Source organism: Schistocerca americana, chromosome 3 (assembly GCF_021461395.2).
Source record: "Schistocerca americana isolate TAMUIC-IGC-003095 chromosome 3, iqSchAmer2.1, whole genome shotgun sequence".
Lineage (NCBI taxonomy): Eukaryota > Metazoa > Arthropoda > Insecta > Orthoptera > Acrididae > Schistocerca > Schistocerca americana.
Window position 1 is genome coordinate 238,540,987 of NC_060121.1, and position 26,312 is coordinate 238,567,298.

Here is a 26,312-nt window from a genome sequence, read left to right on the forward strand (position 1 = left end):
AGTCAAGATAAGATATTCTGCCTTTTACTTGAACACAGAACCCCAAAATTTAATGTGGCCATGTGAAATTCAATGTATAATCACCTGAAGATTGACACAAACCCGAAACCGACTGTCTCGTAAATAAATCGCCTTCAGTATTGTAATTGGTAGCAGATATTATTATAAAGAAACAGGCATGTAGTTCGACAGCATCTATCGTGTATAAAATTTGTTAAATACATTTTTTGTTCTTTATTTCAAGGATCCTCTTTCCACTTTGTAATTTCCAATTCCTAGGTCCAGCTATTACTCATTTCATTCAAAAAAAAAAAAAATCTCACTTCTTGTCTATCACCGCTGCTGTCAATCACAGAACTGTACCACCGACATCATCAACAGTGCCAAACATCTGTTGACAACATTCGTTTTTATCAATTTATCCCCCAACTAATGATGTTTGACAAAACTTACTGGGCACATGCCGTGTCATGGTGAAGGAACCATGTTGCCTTGCCAAAAGTGTAGTCTGTTTATCCGAATTTTCTCGTCAGGCCTTTTTAAAATACTTGCATAATAATAGTGATTTAGAATCGGACCTTATCTAGCAATTCAAAATGTACAATTAAAAAAGAAGTGAAACTTCCTGGCAGATTAAAACTGTGTGACCGACCGAGACTCGAACTCGGGACCTTTGCCTTTCGCGGGCAAGTGCTCTACCATCTGAGCTACCGAAGCACGACTCACCGCCGGTACTCACAGCTTTACTTCTGCCAGTATCTCGTCTCCTACCATCCAAACTTTACAGAAGCTCTCCTGCGAAACTTGCAGAACTAGCACTCCTGAAAGAAAGGATATTGCGGAGACAGGTTCGAATCCTGCCTCGGGCATGGATGTGTGTGATGTCCTTAGGTTAGTTAGGTTTAAGTAGTTCTAAGTTCTAGGGGACAGATGACCTTAGAAGTTAAGTCCCATAGTGCTCAGAGCCATTTGAACCATTTTTGAAGTAAGGAAACAAAATACTTCCTCTCATACGTACTTCTCGAAATGGCCACAATAAGAAATTCGAACTCACTCGTAGTTTCCCCGTGCAGTATAAGCGAACGTAACAGCTAAGGTGGCAAACAATAGAGGTACTTGCTATTCACCATATTATGGCTTGTGGCGTGTAGGTGTAGACGTAGATGGGACTATTGTGTCGCATGGACCACTGTGGTGAGTACCTGTGTTGTGAACGTTGTGTTCTGGAATTATGGAATAATATGAAATAAAAGGGAAAGGGATGACAATTAATGCTGACACGAAAGAGATTAACGATAGCAAAAAATGGTTCAAATGGCTCTGAGCACTATGGGACATAACATCGATGGTGATCAGTCCCCTATAACTTAGAACTACTTAAACCTAACTAACCTAAGGACAGCACACAATACCCAGTCATCACGAGGCAGAGAAAATCCCTGACCCCGCCTGGAATCGAACCCGGGAACCCGGGCGCGGGAAGCGAGAACGCTACTAACGATAGCACGTTCATAAGATCCTGCGCTTATATTTCTATTTTAGTCCGGGACGTTGAAGCAAAGTCTGAAGAACAAAAACTCTTTGAATCCATGCTTCTTTTCGTTACCGGCCAAGTAAGCGAGGTCAAAATTAGCTGTTCACACTAGAATAAGAACCAACTGGATGCGGACAGCGCGTCACCGGAGTTATAGTGGACTCTGAGAACAGCCTAGTAAATATGCCTCATAACAAGTACACGGGAATGTTTTACAATTGATTAAAGCCTATAAATAATTAACATCTGTTCAAAATAAGTGAAAACTACAAATTACGACGGTAAATTTAACATCGCAAAGTAAGATTCATTTCAGACAAAGAGTCGTTGCGATGGAGAAGTAATGATCCCCCAACTCAGAAATTGAAGGATACGAGCATTACCTGAAACGGAACTACTGCTTACAGGAATTTAGGAATCAATTGCAGCGCCATTGTGGTAACTCAGCTCATTATTCCGTTGGTTGTCTGTAGTACCATCGTTTACTTCACGCTGTATCTGAAACAAATGAGGAGTAATTAGTCTGTATGAGGCGCAAGCATTTCCTGCTTTCTCTTGGACTTACTATTAGCTTCCTGCCCGTGCAAATACCCTATCCCGCAGGCGGTACACGTCTTTGGAAGGCGCAAGTAAATTGCAGCCCCAATCCATACCTACGGCTATCTACATCCATTTGAACTTGCTAATTGTATTCAAGGCCAGGTCCCCATCCACAATTCCCATCCACCCCCCCCCCCCTCCCCCATCCCCCAATACCGAACTGACTTCATTGACGCCTCACGATGAGTCCCTTCAACCGAACCTCCTGTTAGTTAACGTGTGCCAAAAATTTCTTTTTATCCAATTCTTTCAGTACATCCTTATAAGTATTCGATCTTCTCAACAAATTTGCAGCATTCTTCTACATCACCACATTTCAAAGCTTCTATTCTCTTCTTTTCTGAACTCCTTATCGTTTACGTTTCAGTTCCGCATTAAACTATAGCCCAACAAATGCTTTCAGAAAACACCTCTTAATACTTAAATTTATATTCCTCTTTTTCAGAAGTGCCTTTCTTGCTGTTTCTAGTCTACATTTTATACCCTCTCTATTTTGACCACCATCAGTTGTCCTGCTGCGCAAATAGCTAAACTCGTCTAATACTTTGGTGTCTCATTTCCTAGTCAAATTCCCCCAGAACCGCCTGACTTAACTTTACTACGTTCCATTATCCCCGTTTTACTTTTGTTGATCTTATAATCTCTTTTTAAGACACTATCCATTCCGTTCAACTGCTCTTCCAAGTACTTTGATGTCTCTGAGAGAATTACAATGTCATTGGCAAACCTTGAAGTTTCTCAGTTTATTTTCTGAACTTTAATTCCCTTTGCAAATTTCTCCTTGTTTTCCTTCACAGCGCGCTCAGTGTACAGATTGAACAACATTTGGGGGTACGTTACAACATTGTCTCACTCCCTTCTCAACCACTGCTTACCTGTCATGCCCCTCGACTCCTACAACTGAAGGCTGGTTTCTGAACAAGTTGTAAAAAATCTTTGTTCTCCTGTATTTTATCCTTGCCACCTTACAAATTTCAGAGAGTGTAGCCTAGTCACCACCGTTAAATGCTCTTTCTGAATAAACAAATACTATAAATGTAGGTCGGTCTTTCTTCAACGAATCTTCTAACATAAAACGTAAAAACCCAAACTGATCTTCCCTGAGGTCGGCTACTACCATGTTTCTCCATTCTTCTGTAAACACTTCATGTCACTATTCTGCATCTTTCTCTTATGAAACTGATGGTTCCGCAATATTCAGCACCTATATTCTTTGGAAATTGAATTATTACATTCTTCTTTAAGTCTGAAGATATATCTTCTGTCTACTACATCTTGCACTCCAAGTGGAATAGTTCTGTCATGGATGGCTCTTCCAAGGATCTCGATAATTTTGAAGGATTGTCGTCTACTCAAAGGGCTTTGTTTTCACGTAGTTCTTTCAGTGCTCTTTCATATTCTTCTCGCAGTATCCTTTTTCCTATCTCGTCTCCAGCCACTTGATATTCTCTCTATAATATTCTCCTCGAGTTTGTTTCCCTTATACAGACTCTCTGTTTATTCCTTCCACCCTTCAGCTTTCATTTCTTTGCCTAGTACTGGCCTGCCATCTGAGCTCTTAATATTCATACAGCTGCTCCTCTGTCTCCAAAGGATTCCTTAATTTTCCTATAAGCGGCATCTATATTTTCGCAAGTCAAACATATTTCTGAGAGGCATGATGGTCTAGCCTGTAGTACACTAGACTCCAGCCTTCGAGTTCCCTGGGTTCGATCCTTAAAAGGGGAGGAGGGAGGATTTTTCTCGTTCCAGTCCGTCCAGGACTGCCCCAGGACACACTCTGCCGTCAAAGTGAGTGACCGGGTTCTCTGGCATGGGTAAAAGGCTGCTAGTGCGAGGGGCTCATCCACTCCTACTGCCGTGATAAAGAGAAAGATTGGACTCTACCTGTAGTCAGGCCAGTCACGGGCTTTTGCTATACACCTTACCGTTACTTCCACAACAGATGTTTCTATAGCCTTGCATTTCTCCACTACCCATTCTTGCTTACCCATTTTGCAATTCCTGTAAGTCTAATTTGCTAGGCACCTGTATTACCTGCATCATTGTTGCATTTTCATATTTCCTTCTTTAGCCCATTAAATTCAGTATCTCCTCCCTTATTCAGGGAGTTCTATCAGGCCTTTCCTTTTTACCTACATATTACTCTGCTGCGTTCCCATGTCTCAAAGCTACCCAGTCGTCTTCGCTTGTATTCCAGTTGTCGCCAAATACTCGCTCTGAAACACTCAGTTTTAATTTGCCGTTCATAACCAACAAATTATGGTCAGTGTCCACATCTGTCCCTGGAAATGGCTTGCAGTTGATTTCTAAATCTCTTTCTTATCATTACACTGACCAGCCAGGATATTCTGGTGGGAGGTAGCACCACATCAGCACACAAAAGTCACCTAATTCCCGTAAATTCCTGGGAGGGGGTTGATGAGCTCTGACGCCACGTTCTATCACATTCCAGATGTGATCGATCGGGTTCAGATCTGGCGAGTTGGGGCGACGACACATCAATTGGAACTCGCCACTGTGTTCCTCGAACCACTCCATCACACTCCTGGCGTTGTGCCATGGCGTATCATCTTGTTGAAAAATTCCACTGTCGTCGGGTTGGTTTGTTGGTTGATCTGGTGGAGGGAACCAAACAGCGAAGTTATCCGTCCGGTAGGATAAGGGAAGGGAACAAGATCATTATGAATGGGTGTACGTGGACTGCAATCAGTGTACGATGCTCCTTCGCCGCCATGGTGCCTTGCACGAGCTCCACTGGTCTCATGGACGGACACGTGAATGTTCTTCTCCAGAGGCCGGCCGGAGTGGCCGAGCGGTTCTAGGCGCTACAGTCTGGAACCGCGCGACCGCTACGGTCGCAGGTTCGAATCCTGCCTCGGGCATGGTTGTGTGTGATGCCCTTAGGTTAGTTAGGTTTACGTAGTTCTAAGTTCTAGGGCACTGATGACCTCAGAAGTTAATTCCCACAGTGCTCAGGGCCACTTGAACCATTTGTTCTTCAGAGCATAATGGAGCCGCGACCATTTTGTCTTTGTCCTGCAATACAGGTTCAAGGAGCTGTTTCCCTGGGAGACGACGCATTCGCGCTCTCCCATCGGCATGATGAAGAAGGTATCGGGATTCATCAGAGCATGCCACGCTCTGCCACTGCGGCAACGGCCAGTGCCGATTGCCACGTGCCATTTCATTAGTAGTTGCCGATATTGTGGTGTTAATATTGGAACATGCATGGGTCGTCAGCTATGGAGGCCCATCGTTTGGAGTGTTCGGTGCACTGTGTTCAGACACACTTGTACTCTGGGCAGCATTTAAGTCTGATGTTAGTTCCGCCTCTCCTGTCTGCCAAGGCTACGACATCCTACATCTGTAATGAGGGGTGGCCGTCCAATCCCGCGATGTCTGGACGTGGTTACACCTTCGTTTCGCGACGTGTTGAAGACACTCACAGTAGCACTCCTCGAACACCCGGCAAGTCCTACCGTTACCGAAATGCTCGTGTCGAGCCTCCGGGCCATCACAATCTGCCCCCGATCAAACTCAGATAGATCGCACGCTTTCCCCATTCTACACACGAACGGCACACTCACTGATACTACATGCACCGTGCAAGCCGGCCGGAGTGGCCGTGCGGTTCTGGGCGCTACAGTCTGGAACCGAGCGACCGCTACGGTCGCAGGTTCGAATCCTGCCTCGGGCATGGTTGTGTGTGATGTCCTTAGGTTAGTTAGGTTTAATTAGTTCTAAGTTCTAGGCGACTGATGACCTCGGAAGTTAAGTCACGTAGTGCTCAGAGCCAAAACCATTTTTGATGCACCGTGCAAGTGTCTGACTAGCAGTCACTACTCGCCAGGTGACGCAGCTATCGCCTGGACTGATTTATATTGACAGAAGGTCGTTGGTCATAATATTCTGGATCATCAGTGCATATAATCAGACTGGAACTTCCCAGTGTAAACTGTCTCTTCCACGTACAAAACCCTCTCCCATCATTTCTAAACCAAGAGCTAGCGATAAGTAAATTATGCTGTGCAAAGAATTCTGTCAGGCCGTACCCTCTTTCTTTCCTCCCCCCCTTCCCCGTCCCCCTGGCCATTTTCTCTTATCACTTTTCTTAGCTTCCCTTTCTTACCATCTCATTCCAGTCACCCAGCAGAATTAAAGCTGCGTCTCCCTTAAATATCCAAATAATTTATTTCATCTCATCAAATACTTAAGGACGAAAGTAACTTTCGCATCATGTGTCACTGCCGAATAACATAGTTCGATGAAACTTGGACTTTACGTGGAAAGAATTGCTACAGTATATTACAGAAGGGAATACGTAAGCAGACGAACAGAAATCATCGCGAATCACGACCGCCTCCTGGAATTTGGTTACTAATAGGATATGTGATCACCACTGAGAGTAACACATGCTCCTATGCTTGTCACTAGGTTGGTAAATACTTCTTGTGGTAGGACGATGCATTCTTCCAACAATGCGGTTGACGATTGCTGGATGGTCGATGGTGCAAGTGGACGTGCTGTAGTACGTCTTCCCAATGCATCCCACACGTTCTCTATGGGAAATAAGTCGGGGAGAAGGGAGGGGGCAGGGGAGGGGCAGACCAGTCGATTCGCAGAGTCTTCTCTGGTTCCAACCAGAGTTCTTCACCTGTGCTGTTCGATGCGGTCGTGCATTGTCATCCATAAAAATGAAGTCATGGCCGAATGCGCTTCTGATAAGACGCACACTGGGAAGGAGTACCATGACATAATGGCGTTGACTGGTGAGAGTATTGTGTTCAAAGATTTGGAGGTCAGTATACGCGTGCAACAATATGCCTCCTCACACCATAAGATTTGGGCCACCAGAACGATAATGTTCGACAATGCTGGCCATACCCTCACGTGGCGGAAGGTCGGAGCACGTTACATACACGGGAGCTATGTTACTGGGCAGTAGCACATCACACGAAAGTTACTCCCGTCCGTAAGTTTTCCGCACCAGTGTACATTCTTTCAGTCTCTTGGATCATCTGCGGAGTCAGTGGACATGCAGGGTGGTCCATCTGAAGTTTCGGATGAGATTATCTCGAAAACTATATATCGGGTAAAAATAGTGGATAAGACAAATTCGTAAGCTCAAAGGGGGACGTCAAATGATACTGCACGTGACGTCCAGCCCCCGCCCTCGTGTGTGGAGCCGGGGTCAATTTTAAATCTCAAATGGAAACACCCATCTTTTACTGCAGATTCTGATTCTCCAGAAAAATGTAATCAAGTTTTGTCTGAAACATTTTTTAAACCACTGACATATGGCGCTGAAATCGAGTAAAAAGTAAAATTGAGGAAGAACTCTGATGTATTTAGAATTATCCGAGAAAGACGCATCAAATCGATAAAAAAATGTGCACCAATTGTTTCGTTACGCCAAATTAAGCTATTTTTGTACAAAATGTACTGTACCCTACTTTTAGCGTTACCCAGGAACGACGACATGGACGTAGTAGAATGATGTTCCCATGGGGTGCTTCATTAGTGTGATTCCCCTCGACTCTCACAATTTGGGGTGCTTAATTAATGAAATTAGCCACGAAGAAATTGTTCAAAATTAACCCCATTTGCTTTAATGCATAAAATCAATCGTCTGCGAAAGTTGTCCACAGTTTTGAGCAGCACATCTCGTGGTATATCTGCACACGCTCTTCGAATGAGTTGCTCCATATAGTTTCTAGTTGTGGGCTGTCTTTCATAAACAATATTTTTTAAACACCCCCACAAGAAAAAATCAGGAGATGTTACGTCCGGTGAACGTGGAGGCCACTGAATTGGTCCACCGCGTTCTATCCACCGACCATGTTTTTAGCATAATGGGGAGCTGTTCCGTCCTGTTGGAACAACATTCGTTGTCTAGTTTCTAAATAAAAATCTTCCATTAGCTCCAACAAATCATCGCGGAAAAGTTGTAAACAAGATTCCTCAGTAACATTTCGGTCAAAAAAATACGGTCCTATCAAGCAACCGTTTAAAATTCCACTCCAGTCAATTAACGACCATTCGTGTTGATTGTCAACGGGTCTGTTCAAATGGTTCAAATGGCTCTAAGCGCTATGGGACTTAACTTCTGAGGTCATCAGTCCCATAGACTTAGAACTACGTAAACCTATGTAACCTAAGGACATCACATACATCCATACCCGAGGCAGGATTCGAACCTACGACCGCAGCAACCGCGTGGTTCCGGACTGAAGCGCCTAAAACCGCTCAGCCACAGCTGCCGGCTAAAGGGTCTGTGCCAGCGTGGATTGACAGGGAATCAACAATGACAATCATGACGATTTAATTCGCCATTGTTTTTGAATGTGGCTTCATCAGTGAGCATAATGTATCTAAAAAAATCATTGTCACCTCTTATCATTTCCAAGGCCCATTGGCAGAAAAGGACGCGTATTTGCATATCTTTCGGCGTTAATTAGGTCAACTCCGGCACTGAAACTATTTGATTTTGTGTTGACAACCCTGTACTGTCTTGACCATAAGCCCTGCTCTTCCTGTCACCGGACTTCAGTCACTCGCCGGTCGGCGTGGCCGAGCGGTTCTAGGCGCTTCAGTCTGGAACCGCGCGACCGCTACGGCCGCAGGTTCGAATCCTGCCTCGGGCATGGATGTGTGTGATGTTTTTAGGTTAGTTAGGTTTAATTAGTTCTAAGTTCTAGGGGACTGATGACTTCAGATGTTAAGTCCCATAGTGCTCAGAGCCACTTGAACCATTTTTTCAGTCACTCCCACCATATCTAACTTCAACAAACCCTATTCTATTTTTAGGTTCTCTAACCTACTTTGCCGTTTAAGACATCTAACATTCCATTCGCCGACCTGTAATAATGACCACCTATTGGTTAAAACGTGTTTATTTTACGATTGTCAGTCCTTTTGTCATTCGGGGCAATTTTGGTATCTAGTTGGCGTAACAAAGGAATATTTTCACCCGTGAAGCTAGTAGCCTGGCTAATACATTATGTTAATTCATGGAGTTCGTATAGCCCATCGTTAAACGATATGGGGATTCTAATGCTAACACGGCAACACAGCTACTTGGCTTATGAGAATTGTGGCTCGTAACACGAACTTAAAAGAGATAAGAGTATCCATTCCTTGAATACAACATAAATAAATTATCTTTATGTTTCCAGTGCTCTCGTTAAGACTGTTCGGAGGTGTGATAGCAGTCTGTAACATACATTTGCAATAATCGTCGACGAGAGCTGAAGGCCGTGGATGACAAACGTGCAAGTTTTTCAGACCCATATTCAAGGATTATATATATATATATATATATATATATATATATATATATATATATATATATATATATATTAGCAAACTAATTTTAGCTACTCTTTTTTCTTAACTGTGTTGTGAGAATTTAATTCGTTCAAGTGGATAGCGTAGTGGATGAGTACTTTAGGTAGTCATGATACTAAAATTCGTGGAAAAATGAAGAGAACTGCTGATCGTACTAGACCAATCTACTGTAATTTGTGTTTACTACAGTATTTCCAAACCATTCTAAGCGGATGCGGTGACAGTTTCTAGTAGAAGGTCATAGCAGTCACCTTGTCCTTTCCTGGCACGTTATTAATAGTTGCCTGAAAAATGTCATGCTACATAATCATTATTATTATTATTATTATTAGTTGTTGTGATGGTGGTGTTGGTGGTAGTAGTAATAGCAACAGCAGTAGTAATTGTTGTTACAGTTATTGATGTTATTTTCGTTGTCACGATCATTTTGGATTCATATAACTCAGTATTTATGATCATGATTATTTTTTTTCTTTTAATGAGTTCTGTTAGTTTGATTATTCGCTCACATAAAGGTATTTATACAAGAGCTCAATAAATAACATCATAGAAAATGCAAATAGGACATTAGTCATGTTCTTCTTCATAACTTTTAAAGGAGAGATTTAAGTTTGGGGTCACGACGCCAAATGAGCTAAAGATAAATAAATAAAACAAAAACGAAGTGTGATTGTGAGACGCCTATTTTCAAAACAAATACTTAAACATCTACTGTCCCAAGCGACTAAGCTAAACCAGTCCATAAGTAAACACGAAATTTCTCATGCTACGGTGGCTGTGCTGTTGCAGGTGAACTTCGGCGACGTGAAAATCCCCAAGAACTTCGACTATCCGAAACCGCAAAAGATCGATCCACTGGACGGCGTACACGCCGTGTCCTCGGACAACATCGTCATCGTCGACGCCCAGACACTGCTCGTGCCCCACTTCTCATACGATGGTGAAGCTCCAGGTTAGTAATGACCGCTTTAATTTGGCCGAACACTTTTTTTTTTATTTTTCAAGTTGTAAAACAGAGTCCCAACTGCATCTTTACATGCATATAGATTTAGTGAAAGTTCTCTTCTGATTTGTTGTGTAGCACTAGACGCCCTGCTGTACAGCAGTCCCACTCTCCTCTGCTAGACACCACCAAAGTCGATTTGCAGTGACAGAAACACGTTTTGTGGCAGTACAAGTAGAAATGCAATATAATTTTTTGTCCTGGTGCGTAAGGCACCAAGTTTCACTTCACGGATACTATTAACATTCAGCTGCAACTTTTAACAACCAAACTTTTATGCAGCTATTACATGGACTGTGCAAACAAAAAAACTATAAAAAGGCTAAATTGGGCAATAATGTTAATATGACTGAGCCCGCTATAACATGTAAATTAAATCATCGCTGACAATTCATACATTTTCATGCTACCAAACCATATCTGTAGAAAGGTTTACTGATACGGTTCAATTTCATCTATTTAGAATCATCTACAGTGAATGTATTATGCAAATATAACATCTCTATTTGTAAACAATAAGACCAAAATACTGCTCTGCTATGTCAAATGTGAAATGATTACCGATAATCTTATTATAAGATTTCTGTTCTGGTTACCGTATCATTTCACTGAAATCAGCGATACGACTCAAACGGCTTCTGAATTCATCATATAATTGGTGCGATTTAATTACAATCAGATGTGTCTAGATTGATTGGGTGCGAATATTTGTGGGTAACCCGTCTTTAACGTTGCACATCTGTTGTACATATACGGGGAGTAAATCATAACTGTTTACAGAGTACCACAGTGGTGTAAGTGAAGTTGAGACAAATACATTGATTCAGTACACTTGGAGAACTGGCCTACAAAAGCCGCGTAAACTACCGCGCATGCGCGCTCCGTGAGAGTCTATCTAAAATCATCTTTGAATATTAAAAATCTCTTGGTCTTGCATTTACAGAATATAAACTGACGTTTGTGTAAATCTCCAATTATTGTGAATTTTGACAGCATAAAATTGAGATATAAATTGTGTTGTTCGTCTGACCTTATTACGAAACTATTGTGCTTGTAAGGATTAAGCTTAGATCAAGTTTAAACGAAATTAGTTTTCGCAAAACGATTTCTAAAGTTTTGTTATTTCATCACCCTCACGGGAAAGTTTAAATTAATAATGTTAACGGAATTGCCGTCTTAGCCGGCGTCGTAAGTGGGTGAGAGGATATTGAAAACGTCACGCGGCGCTTACGTTGCTTTTGTAGGTCAATCTGAGGCTGTTTTCCCACTTGGTAGACCGCAAGCGTCCTATGAAATTGCTTGTCACAACTTCCCCTACACCACTGTGGTATGCTGTAAATCGTTATGATTTGCACCCTGCACACACCAAAATTCTTGATCCAACAAAAGGACATTATGAATGTGTCCGATCAGGTAATGGCTTTGTGATGAGATCCCATAAGCTTACAGTGGCTAATACACGTCGTACTATTATAGTTCTCGGTAAAAAAAAGCTAAAATTTCACACCTAATTTGTTTTTCTTTGAAGTATTGTTTGCACAAATAGGCAGAATGAAAGAATGACGCAAGTTATCACACAGTCTTTTCCACCTTTTCTATAAACCTGATATTTCGAATCCACTGCTGGAATCTTCTTCGGAATACTTTTGGTGTCCACAGGTGGCCAGAGGCCTTTTAACTAAGCCTTACACTCAGCAAGAAGTATTGTATGTGCAGATCCATCCTCTGATATGTGGTTCTGTGTAGACAGGGCGGGTTGTTGATGCAAGTACTTAGATTAGAAGATGATTCAGAGTAATCGAAACATGTGATAAGTCGAGACGGCACAATTAATGAGAATTATCGTGAAACTCTGAGAACGTCCTATCGCCGACTGGCTAGATTGGCGAGCAGCCGAAATGTCTTGCTTGTAGCTAATCGCACGTCGTCGAAACCTTAGTAAAATTCATTTGTCTATTGATTTAACTGGTTTACTGCATAGTGGTATTTTTGTATTAGAGCTCTAAAGACTCGTAGGCTACTCCTTGTATCTGCTATGCCAAAAGTGGACTTTGACATTAGTATTTAACAAATAAAACTCTATTTAATAAATAAAATTCTGAGTATAACGCCAGTGATACGTTTAGATTGCCAAAAAAGATCTTTCCTCACGGCTCGTGTACCTCTCCGCACTACAATGATTCACTACTACGCCCTATGGTCCATTTGCCACCAATGTCAACGTGAGAACCACTCGGTCCTACCGTATTCTGCAGCGCTGCTTAAGGCACCGAACTACTCTGCTAGCTGCAGAGTCCCAGAAAATAAAATGCTGCCCAAGAACAGGAGTAACTTCACACTGTCTGCAGTCCCTCATGAAGTGAGGATATTGTTGTGTACGACTTCATACACAAAGGTAAGGAGAAGTGGGCTACAGAGCGGTGCAGCATCTGCCGTCGTACGAAAGCTGGACAGGAGCAGAAATGATTAGCAAAGAAGCTAACACAAGAAACAGAAGATTCATTTAATTTGTGTTGCTCCAAATATGCAAAGAGTCGAGTAGTAGAGCAAGCAACAGACTCTAGCTGTCACAATGTCCGCAAATATGAGGCGCTAACGAAGGTAACGTAGCGAAGTGGCTCGGAGCGTGAATGGCTTGGTCGCTACTGCCGGCCATCCTACGCTGAAGCGCCAAAGAAATTGGTGCAGGCATGCGTATTCTAATACGGAGACATGTAAACAAGCAGAATACGGCGCTGCGGTCGGCAACGCCCATATAAGACAACAAGCGTCTGATGCAGTTGTTAGATCGGTTACTGCTGCTACAATGACAAGATTATCAACACTTAACTGAGCTTTAGCGTGGTGTTAAAGTCGGCACACGAGCAATAGGACACAGCATCTCTGAAGTAGCGATAGTGTGTGGATTTTGCCGTGCAAGCATTTCACGAGTGCACTGTGAATATGAGGAATCCGGTAAAACATCAAATGTTCGACATTGTAGCGGCCGGAAGAAGATCCTGCAAGAACGGGACCTATGACGACTCAAGAGAATCGTTCAACGGGACAATAGTGCAAGCCTTCCGCGAACGGCTGCAGATTTCAATGCTGGGCCGTCAATAAGTGTCAGCGTGCGAACCACTCAACGTAACATCCTCCATGTGGGCTTGCGGAGACGAAGACCCACTCGCGTACCCTTGATGACTGGGCACGGTAACACCGACATTGTATCGTTGATGACTAGAAACATGTTGCCTGGTCGGACGAGTCTCGTTTCAAATTGTATCGCACGGATAGACGTGTACGGGTATGGAGACAACCTCATGAATCCATGGTCACGCATGTCATCAGCGGACGGTGCAAGCTGATGGAGGCTCTGTAATGGTGTGGGTGTTTTGGTTGGCAGGAGAGCCAACACCGTGTTACCAGAGGAAGCCGAAAGGCACGCGTTTTAGCTCACGCAGGCTGGCGTGAGGTCTGGAACAGGACAAGGAAATTAGAATTTAGAAAAACGGACGTAGCTGGTGGAATACTTAACTTTAATCCGTTAATGAAGAACGTCGGTCATGACGGTACATGATTCTCAATAGTAACTGATAATGGCGCCTTGCTAGGTCGTAGCAAATGACGTAGCTGAAGGCTATGTTAAACTATAGTCTCGGCAAATGAGAGCGTATTTTGTCAGTGAACCGTCGCTAGCAAAGTCGGTTGTACAACTGGGGAGAGTGCTAGGAAGTCTCTCTAGACGTGCCGTGTGGCGGCGGTCGGTCTGCAATCACTGATAGTGGCGACACGCGGGTCCGACGCATACTAACGGACCGCGGCCGATTTAAAGGCTACCACCTAGCAAGTGTGGTGTCTGGCGGTGACACCACAGTGGGGCGTGTGCAGTTGGAATGATATGGAACCCCTAATATGTCTAGGTACGACTCTGACAAGTGACAGGTGCGGAAGAATCCTGTCTGATCGCCTGCAACCATTCATGTCCATTGTGCATTCCGACAGACTTGGGCAATTCCAGCAGAACAATACGACACTCCACACGTCCACAGTTGTACCGAGTGGCTTCAGGAACACTCTTCTGACTTTAAAAACTTCCACTGGCCACCAAACTTCCCAGAAATGAACATTATTGAGCATATATGGGATGCCTCGCAACGTGTTTTTCGGAAGAGATCTACACCCCCTCGTAACCTTACGGATTTATGGACAGCCCTGCAGGATTCATGGTGTCAGTTCCCTCCAGCACTACTTCAGACATTTTTCTATTCCATGCCACGTCGTCTTGCGACACTTCTGCGTGTTTGCGGGGGCCCTACACGATATTATGCATGTGTACCAGTTTCTTTGGATCTTCAGTGCATATCGTGGCCGCTGACGGCGCTCGTAGTCCAGAGTCGCTCGAGGCACGGCTCGGAGGGCGTGCTCAGTTGGGTTCTGTAGATACCTCACGGCCGCTCTCGTCGCTGAACAGAACGTTGCAGTTCAGTTGCCAACTGTGGTACGCCGGTACGGTGGTACCACAGATACGTTGGTGGAGATCCATCCGTCGGGTAGAGGTGTTAACTTTGCTGGTCCCCTTGATATTATTCGAGAGCTGCAGGCTATGCGACGGCGCAAGTTTTCACCTCCTCTTCTCGCATCATCATTCAATAAAAAATACCACACCAAGTACAGTCACCCACGTTTATCAGATAGATTTAAGCACACAACACTCACACTTCGTGAAGGGAACATGGCGTGATATGCGAAAGAGAGAAAAAACTTCCGAGTAGGCGGCTGAAGCTTTCCTTCGGGGTCTTCCCGCCAACACTGTACGAGGTGCATTCAAGTTCTAAGGCCTCCGATTTTTTTTCTAATTAACTACTCACCCGAAATGGGCGTTACTTCTCGACGTAATCGCCCTGCAGACGTACACATTTTTCACAGCGCTGACGCCATGATTCCATGGCAGCGGCGAAGGCTTCTTTAGGAGTCTGTTATGACCACTGGAAAATCGCTGAGGCAATAGCAGCACGGCTGGTGAATGTGCGGCCACGGAGAGTGTCTTTCATTGTTGGAAAAAGCCAAAAGTCACTAGGAGCCAGGTCAGGTGAGTAGGGAGCATGAGGAATCACTTCAAAGTTGTTATCACGAAGAAACTGTTGCGTAACGTTAGCTCGATGTGCGGGTGCGTTGTCTTGGTGAAACAGCACACGCGCAGCCCTTCCCGGTCGTTTTTGTTGCAGTGCAGGAAGGAATTTGTTCTTCAAAACATTTTCGTAGGATGCACCTGTTACCGTAGTGCCCTTTGGAACGCAATGGGTAAGGATTACGCCCTCGCTGTCCCAGAACATGGACACCATCATTTTTTCAGCACTGGCGGTTACCCGAAATTTTTTTGGTGGTGGTGAATCTGTGTGCTTCCATTGAGCTGACTGGCGCTTTGTTTCTGGATTGAAAAATGGCATCCACGTCTCACCCATTGTCACAACCGACGAAAAGAAAGTCCCATTCATGCTGTCGTTGCGCGTCAACATTGCTTGGCAACATGCCACACAGGCAGCCATGTGGTCGTCCGTCAGCATTCGTGGCACCCACCTGGATGACACTTTTCGCATTTTCAGGTCGTCATGCAGGGTTGTGTGCACAGAACCCACAGAAATGCCAACTCTGGAGGCGATCTGTTCAACAGTCATTCGGCGATCCCTCAAAACAATTCTCTCCACTTTTTCGATCATGTCGTCAGACCGGCTTGTGCGAGCCCGAGGTTGTTTCGGTTTGTTGTCACACGATGGTCTGCCTTCATTAAACTGTCGCACCCACGAACGCACTTTCGACACATCCATAACTCCATCACCACATGTCTCCTTCAACTGTCGATGAATTTCAATTGGTTTCACACCACGTAAATTCAGAATACGAATGATTGCACGCTGTTCAAGGAAAGGAAAAGTCGTCATTTTAAGCATTTAAAACAGTTCTCATTCTCGCCGCTGGCGGTAAAATTCCATCTGCAGTACGGTGCTGCCATCTCTGGGACGTATTGACAATGAACGCGGCCTCATTTTAAAACAATGCGCATGTTTCTATCTCTTTCCAGTCCGGAGAAAAAAAATCGGAGGCCTTAGAACTTGAATGCACCTCGTACTTTCAGTGTTTTAAAGTGAATTTTGTTGGCCTTGTACTGTGACCGTACTCTCTTCTCTCCCAGACGCCAAGTTCTGGGTGGGCCGCGGCAACAAGCCCAGCTCGCAGGGGACGCGCGTGCCGGACGAGAACGGCCGCGAGGAGCCGCTGCGGCGCTACGACCACAAGACGCTGGTGCTGACGCTGCCCGCCGACCTCACCGTGCACGAGATCGGCCACTTCGGCGTCTGGTGCGAGGCGTTCGCCGTCGACTTCGGCCACGTGCGCGTCCCCGCCAACATGAACGTGCCGCCCTCGCTCAAGATGCTCGGCGTCTCCGCCCAGGTAGGCACCGGCTGCGCTTCTCGCTGCTTGCTCTGCTCTGCTCTACTGTGGGCGTGGGATTCCGTTTCGGCCGCCCGGCCTCGACGGCTGCAAGCGTCGTTCTGCTCACCAACCCTATTAAGACGACTTTTTCAGACTGTTCCGCTTTTATTTTTCCTCTTGTCGCTTTTGTCCTTTTACTTTCATCGACAATATGGGATTCCTGTATTGGACGGTGCGGAGACTCTCCTTACAAATGGGGTGCTACAGAGTCTCCGGTTTGTGACTGTGGGGCTCCGAATCAGACAATCAAACACATTAGAGATGAACGCCCCTTGCGTTTATATCAGGGGAGTAGGAACGACCTCATGAAAGCTGATGACTTGGCCCTTATATGGATTAGGAACCTAGATATTGACATTTAGTTAGTTTTATATGTAGTTTCATATTTTCGTATTCCTGTTATATATAGTATTGCTATAGTTATTCACCTGCAATTTTAAACTGCATGTGAGCCGTACGAATAAATAAATAAATGGGTCCGCCTTGATGCAAAACAATTTTGTTATTTATTTATTTACTCTCAAACTAGTTTCAGCGACAATTTCGTCATCATCAGTGCGTTCTTTGATTCTAAAACGTGTAGAAACAGCATACTTATGAAACATTGTAAAACATTATTACATGTGTTTTGCCTGGTTCCAAATATTGTTTCCTGCAAATAATTTCGTAATACCTTATTCAATATACGTCGCAGCATCGTTTTACGATTGTTGCCGCTGTTTTCGGGGTATTTTCTGTGTTTTTTTTTCCACTTTCTCGGCATACATCACGTCATCTGCAACTGTATGAGTGGCTGCTAGCAAACAAATACAAAAAATGAACTTATGTGTGTCACTGTTATGCAATTGGGATTGCGGTATTGCTATGGATACAGTTTTGGAGCGTACTAGGTTGTTACTTAGATTGTCATGTACTCACGTTCGTTGGACGGCTTGTAACTACTATTATACACTGAAAAACATAACTTTTGCGCCTTGTTCGTAATCCAAAACATTACGCCATCTTGCTGTTCGCCTGTATCGCGTTAAATGTATCGCATATTGCGATAAGCTTATGAAAATTTTAGCGGAAGTTGTGATGACTTCTGTTCCTTACTTCTGCGTGCGTGTTGGGGGAGAGGTTTTGTGTGTGTGTGTGCAGACAGTGAGTGTGTTTCCTGTGTCCAGTCAGTTCTCTTAGAGTGGTAAAGAGTACGTTGTTATAAAGCGTGTTTTCGTTTTTTACGTTTTTCCCTTTAGTACAGTCTTTTGTTTGTAATAATTTTCTTCTATTGTTAGTTTGCGGCATAAATTTCTGCTGCGTTTCAGACTGTGTAGATCACTTTCTACAGTAGTGGGGTTGTGGTTTTGTTCATTAGATGTTCTGTGAAAGTGGAATGTGTGCTGTCACTCTTTAGAGCACTCTACCGCTCTAGAGAAGTGACACAGCATACAGAACACACACACACATAAAACCACTCCCCCAACACACAGAGAGACATAAATAAGGAACAGAAGTCGTCAGAACGCCAGCTACAATTTTCATAACTTTTTCGCAATATGCGATGAATTTATCGCGACACACGCGAACAGCAAGATGGTGTAATGTTTTGGATTACGAACAAGGCGCGAAAGTTATGTTTTTCCTGTGTGTAAAAGTAGATGCAAGCAGTCAAACGAACGTGAGCACCTAACAAACTATGTAAGAACCTAGAACTCTAAAAGTGTATCCATAACACTACTGCAATCCCAATTGTATAATGCTGACATACATTAGTTCACGTTTTTGTATTTGTTTACTAACAGCCACTCATACAGCTGCAGCTGACATGATGTATGCCGAGAAAAACGGCAACAAAAAAACGCAGGAAATATGCCGGAAACAGTGGCAACAATCGTAAGACCATGCTGTGCCGTATTATGAAATTGTTCACAAACAACAATTTTCGAAACCAAGCAAAACACATGTAATAATATTTTACAATGTTTTATAAGTATGTTATTTCTGCATGTTTCAGAATCAAAGAACCCGCTGATAATTGCGATATTTGTTGCTAAAACTAGTTTGGGAATAAATAAATAAGTAACAAAATTGTTTTGCATAAAGGCAGACCCATAATCTCTAATTGTTGTCTTTGTATGCAAACACGGACCAATGGAAGAGTTCAAGATAATGTTCAAATGTGTGTGTGAATTCCTAAGGGATCAAACTGCATAGGTCATCGGTCCCTAGACTTACACACTACTTAAGCTAAGTTAAACTAACTGATGCTAAGAACAATACACACACCCATGGCCGAGGGAGGACTCCAACCTCCGCCGGGAGTGGCTGCGCAGCCCGTGACAGGACACCTCAAACCGCGTGGCCACTCCGAGCGGCGTTCAAAATAAAATTATTGCTTTTGCTTTCATGTTTGCAAAGTGCCTGTTGTGAACTCAGAGGACTAATAGAATATCTGATATCTGCTGTGTCGTTAAGGGGTGGCCGATAAAAAAGTCAGCTATCGACAAAAATATAAGACATTTATAAGTTTATTTAGGCTATGTACACTTGAGTTACACATAACTCTGAATGCTGTATGTTCTCCCATGGTGCTGACTTACAAACAAAAAGAGTGAAGTTTTTGACTGTAACAAATGGTATTGAACGCTAATACGCTTATAAAAGATGAAAATTATTTAAACCAAAAAACTGTCGGAGGTTGCACGGGACACTGAAAGAAATATTTTTACCACGTTATATTTTCTTGTGACGGTATTTTCAACCGGTAGAGGGAGTTTTCTCTGGGCGAAAAATAAATAAATTAATAAACTCTGGGAGATTGCATGGGCCAATGAAAACACTTTTTCTAATGTGTGTTCCTGCGAGGACAAAACGTAACATAAACAAGTTTTTATTTTTCATTACCTAGAGACAACAATATTAATACAACACCATTACTTCAGTTGCAATAGAGGTTCAAAAATGCCTCTATTGATTTTTAAACGGAGGATACACAGGTGGGTTAAAGACAGCAGGAATGTTCGTAATTCCTATTGGCGCTACAACGGAATCAACAGGGGCTTTGTAAACAAGGCTGCACATCTCTCGTCACGCAGAAAAGTCTAGAGGGGTGACGTCAGGGAATCGAATAGGCCATGGTACAGGAAATGTGTCGGCGCCCCGTCTTGCTGGAACCACTTCCGCTGTCTTGTAGCCAGTGGCACGTCATCCAGCAGCTCTGACAATGCTCTGATGAGGACATTGCAATAATACCTGTCATTTAATGGCTAGGGTAGGAGATATGGCCCAATTAAACAGTCACCAACAACATCTTCCCACACAGTCACGTAGAACCACAATCGATGAGCGTGGGTAAATGTGGCACGTGGACTAACCACACTCAAGCCATGGGAAATGTGGATGTTGAAGACCCCATCACGCCCGAACGTTGCTTCATCTGTAAACAACACAGAGGACAGACATGAAGGATGCATTTGGCACTGTTCCAGATACCACTGCGAAATCTGTGCTCTGAATGAATAACCGTCTGGTTCCAGGCTGTGCAAACGCTGTAAGTGAAAAGGATAAACATTCGTTCATGAAGGAAGTTTCTTACATTCTTCTAATTCGTCCCCAAGTTACGTGCAATTGCATGAGTGCTAAGAGCGATTACCCCCTTTACTTGATTAAAAAAATGCTCACAGGTTGTTACAAAATTAGAGAAAACTGTATGTTTTGGTTTCACGAGCAACCTCCCCCAGTTTGTCTGTTTAAGCAAATTTTCAACCTGTATAAGTCTCTGAATATAGAAATGTGTAGTAGCGTCGTGTTATGTTGATGTAATGTCCTCAGTGCAAACTTGTGTACTCATGTGAATAAGTGTGTAATGCACTGGATCTGAACTGCGGCTCCACAAATAGGTGAGCCAGCCAGTCAGAGGCGCGGGCAATTATGTCACTTCAGTTTCGCGTCCTCTGGTGGTTTGTATGTGTGGCGCCCCCCATGAGGGGAGAACAGCGAACGATGGAAGAGCGATATCGCCCAGCTTCGCACTGGCGGGAGATTTAAAGCTCTTGTTCCAACGTAGCTGTGAGCGACACTCCGAGTGCGTCGAGGAAAATTCCTTCGACGCCGCAAAATCTGCATAGCGTCGGTTGTTAAAATTGCGTGCTTGCACGTGCCCATGAAGTGTGGAAGTCTACCTTCCTCTTGCAAAATATTACTAAATGTTTATAGAAAGTTTTACTTTCAAATTGGGCAAAATCTAAGCATTGTTCCCTAATAACGCAATCTGACTCGTAAACTCTAACAACAATGATAGTGCTTTCGCAAGCACAACGGAGAATTTCGTTTAAAAGTTCCCGAAACACACATTTTCATAAGATTTACAAAGTAAAGCTGTTGCTTTAATGCCTGTCTGCGTATTAGGTTCCACCTTATAGACAAAATTAGAGTTAGATAATGTATTTTACATCTGTGTAATATGAAATTAAGCACTTAGATAAGTTTCAGCTCCTAACAATATTAAAAAAGTGTATTGAAGAGACTGATCTGGTGATGTTGTTTCGAACAGCATACATCAGCAAGCTCCGACTCGGCAACTTATGTGATAGCTGTAAATGAAAGACAACGTAACAGTCAACTGTAAAGTAAAAGGAGTGTATTTCGTACTGTGAAGAAATAATAAAAAGGGGAGCAGATACTATAAGGAAACCGTATACTAGTGCAAATATATAAAGTTCCGTAGTTGCAGGTCGGAGAAGGAAACCATTTATAGTAACGAAAAGGCGAAAGCCAAACTGTGGTAGAAAGAGATTCTAATGCTCAAAAGTACTGTAAACACGAAAGAGAACCCTATGTGGGTGCTTACAATGCGTCTGGAACACCACGCAAAAATCAGCAAAACATCTGCACATCACATAATCAAAAATTTCACAAAAAGTTGGCATTGAGGGAGAGAGCGAGATGGATAGATAGACAGAGAGAGACAGAAAGGTAGTTTCTTTACCATTATCTTTCACGGATTTGATTATACCACTTGGAACCGATTTTATCCCAAAGAAAAGTAAGTTTTCGTCATAATTTTATCAACAACCGTCGCTAGAATATGTCCTGTACCTGCCTGATTCAAAAGTAACACAATCTGGCAAAGCGCAAGATACACACGATTACATCAAAAGCATGCAGCGGCCTCAGAAAGGTAGTTGAAATTGCAGACCTGCATCTGCCGCCGCAAAAGTGCAATCAGAAAGTCATTACCACGCGAGAGGTAGCCCTATAGGGCTTTTCTCTTCAAAACACGTTGTCTCCATTCGATTTCAAGCAGCATAGGTTCGTATTGGGTAATTCATGTCGAAGGACGCACCACGCGAGACTGCTCAGCGATATTTGCCTGAGCCAGGTAGAGTAAAGATGCGTTTACACCTGTGCGTCTTGTGGCTAGTCGCCGTACGGCTGTGCATGACCCACACGAACGTAGGGGCAGGTATCTTCCTGTTTGGTACGGGGGGGACACCTGCGCGCCCGTGCTCATAACTCAGACGCATGCGCGACTTTGCACCGGTGCATGCGTCTCTTTGCGTCTTCCTGCAACAGTTCCATGCGCCTAGTGCGCACGGAAAGTCGCAAAGGTGTAAACGCACCTTAATGCAGCCTGACTGACTATGCTACTTTGGTGCGAGAACGGGAGACAAATACGTATGTGGCACACTTTCACGTTCAATTGAAAAGTGTTGTTGCGAATAACCGAAGTCTTTCAAGTGGACACCGTTCCAGTTTTTTCCACGACAGGAAAATCTGGAACTACCTCCGTGTCACTAATCAGTGATACTAACCATTAGATTACATTTTTATCATTGAGTGGTTTGTGTAATGTAGTGAATAAGAGACCAAGGCCATAAGAAATGGTTGGAAATACAACTGTCATAAGAACTGTGAGTACACAGCAAATGCCCCTGGAACGCAGTGAACTTTCACCAATACGCACCTGATGATGGTCAGAAGACTATGAACTGAAACATCGAGGCAGCAATCTATAGACATTCTCTAGTTTTCTCGAAACTTTATGGAACAATTAACATCGTAATTGGTTTAGATCTACTGCCGACAAACAGGACGACAGGTGACATTTACCAAGTGCGATATATGCTGTCACAAAATCAGTTATTTTGAGTCTGATAGAAAGAGATTACTTAGAACAGTGTTAACGCCATCATTCAGAAAGTTTTATGGCACAACACATTGACTGACAAGCGTAGGTCAGTACAGATGACAACTGCTGGAAATTTCATTGACGCATGTGACAGATCTATCATCATAGTAGATTAGACATAATACTACCAGTTCCAAATGGCTCAAATCGCTCTGAGCACTATGGGACTTAACAGCTGAGGTCATCAGTCTCCTAGAACTTAGAACTACTTAAACCTAACTAACCTAAGGACATCACACATATCCATGCCCGAGGCAGGATTCGAACCTGCGACCGTAGCGGTCTCGCGGTTCCAGACTGAAGCGCCTAGAACCGCTCGGCTACCACGGCCGGCTACCAGTTCCATACGAAATAGAGTTGACAACTATCAGGGTCACAACACACAGCTATTTGCAACACATTTCATTCGGTACATCGTGAAGGAAACACTTACTGACAGCATTCATTACCTGTACAGTCATTTTCACATTTTTCATCGCTATCCGCCAACTTCTTGAACGTACTTCGTATTTCTAGATGTACAACAGCTTTGAAAACTTGATTTCTCTGCATAAATAATAGAGTACTGATTTAGTCAGGCGCCGCGAGCTGCGGTCTTAGACGTGCTTACTACACACACTGCAAATTGACTGAAATGTCATTAGCAACAAACCTCTATTAATACTGCAGTTCCATTCCTATCGACGGTACGCACGCCGCATAATAGGCCGGGGTCTGTGTGCGCTCAACTGGCAACAAATTTTACTACATTTACGGTAGATAAACCGACTTTTCTTGGTCTCTTTTAGAAAGAACAACCTAATCTAAGTAGATAAAGAAAGACAAATTTTGAGTTGCTTAGATCTTATATGAAGTTCGATGCCAGCGTTCTTTTTCCTGAGTTAAATGCACTTACTTATATTACTAAATGAATACTGGCACGAATGTTCTTACAACTGTAGCACTGTTTTTCTTTTTTGAAATGATTTACACCTGGAGATATACCAGAAAGATACTTACCAGAAATTTTACATTTAACAAACATCGTTTCCATCTGCTTCTGACTCTCTACAGATGAACCTTCTTCTTTAAGTGTTAACGCAGCCTAATGTTCTTCATACAGGTTTTTATCAATGTGATTAGATCTTTAACGACACAGAATACTGCTCAAAAACAGATGAGTGACGCCACAGCTATTTTAACGATTGCACTAAAGCTCTGCATAAAATCAAAGTAAATGAGTGGAAAACGTACTAAACATAAATTATTTTTAAATTAAATAACATAAACAAACAAATGTTTTGTTAACTAAAATCGATGTTTAGCAGCAGGCTACTTCAAATAACTCTCTCCTATAGCGGACGTGATGAAGATAGTAAGCCACTGAAATAAAATGTGATGTTAGAAACATAAAAGATACTAAAAAGGCAACCTAACCGATGCCAATGTGGTCACATTTCCATTGAAAGACATTTGTGCGACTCTTGGTGCATATGTTTCAGTTAAGAAAGTTGGCACCCCTGAACCTCTAGACTTTCAGCCTCGAACTTCTCCTTCACATCACAACAAAGATCAACAGAAAAGTTCGCACAAGAACTGCTACAAGAAAAAAATTGGCATTTAATATACCAACATTTAATATGCCAACTCTCCATACTATCGCATCGTGCCCGTCTCACATTCAGTAAGTGGCTATTGTGAACAGTTCGAGAATCCAGTACTACAGCTTTGGGCGAGTAAGTTTGCTGTTGCCTTCATCCGATATGCTCTGAAAAGTGTATGTCTCTATCACATGGTCGACTGATGAATACCTGCACAGTCTTGTGTTGCGTTTTTGTTGGCATGGATGACTATGGAAAGCATAAACAGAAGAGGTTGAAAACTGTTACCTTGTCGTAACCATCTACACTCGAAAACTAGGGAGCAGGCCAGGCAGATGTAACGGAACTATCCAACTGGTGGATGTCTACCAATAGTGTCATACTCCCTCATTCTATTAGAGTCTCTGGACAGAATTTAGATGCAAGCCAAGGCATTAGCTCAAGCTATGTGAATCAGGAGCTTTAAGGCATCATCGTTTAGCAGTCAAATACTCTTGTCGTTGTAACTTGGGCTGCGGTTGGCAGAGGGGCCGCTGATCTTCACACACAGTAATTTAGAATGTACAATCGCGACATTTCAAGATATCCTAAGCTTTATATTACGATAAAATGTAATATAGCTTATGTTCTTAGGTATCTGGAGGTATGAAGCTTTACTCTAACTGGTAGTGACACTTTCTATGTAGATTCATCAGTCGTCGCCTCCTCATGTGTTATTAATTTTCCTGCACTTTAACGCAAATCCGTGATCAACGTCTGAGTGCAGAATGGAGAGCGTCTTGCTCAAATATCGGTGGGACACATCGTGTAGTTTGGCTGATTTTAGGAGGCCCTGCGTTTCAAAGAAACTCGATTGTTACAAACGTGCATTTCAGGAAAGGTTGCCTTTGACTATACGATTCATGAGTCACAACTAAAATAATTCATGCACCGTAAGTGAATGTCTGTGGGTTGGGATATGAAGATGATTCTGTGGGATTGCAGTTAGCACATGACAGGTATATAAAACACTTGTATAACAAATATGGGAGGGGTTCTCAGAAATGAAAAATCGGAACTGGAAAAAGCATGTAATGTGACTAAGAAATTTCTAAAACAGGTTTGCAGGAATACCCTGTAGTCTTCTGTAAGGGGCAATCAGAATAAAAATGGACAGATGGAAAGATGTAAGTAAACTGTCTATTACGTCAAAAGTAATCGTCATAACTGTTAATACATTTACTCCACTGTGAGACAGGACGGTCGTTGCCTTCATGCAAAATGATTGCTACTGTCTATGGAACCACGTTGTCCGATGCAAATCGATGGCTACGAATGTCTTTTCTTCAGTGCTCTAAAAACTTGGAAATCGCACTGGAAGACAGCGGAACTTCTGCAGCGTAGTTGAAACAATGTGCAAGCAAAATGCCCAGCCACGTGTTGCCAAGTTTGTTTCTGCTACGCTGCAGAAGTTCCGCTGTCTTCCCGTGCGATTTCCAAATTTTAGGAGCCCTGAAGAAAGACATTTGTGGCCATTGATTTGCTTCGGACGTAGAGGTGGACGCCTGGGTATAATCGTGGTTCCGTAGACAGCCACAAATATTTTCCACGAACGCATTG

General features: G+C 43.2%; 1 protein-coding gene across 1 annotated transcript in view; it reads left to right on the forward strand.

The window, feature by feature from the left end:
* LOC124607321 (protein Skeletor, isoforms D/E-like) overlaps positions 1–26,312 on the forward strand; it is a 341,628-nt gene that overhangs the window by 114,184 nt on the left and 201,132 nt on the right. Inside the window, exons 5-6 of the mRNA XM_047139621.1 lie at positions 10,274–10,436; positions 16,660–16,919. Coding sequence (XP_046995577.1) covers positions 10,274–10,436; positions 16,660–16,919 — 423 coding nt within the window. The remainder of the gene's footprint in view (positions 1–10,273; positions 10,437–16,659; positions 16,920–26,312) is intronic.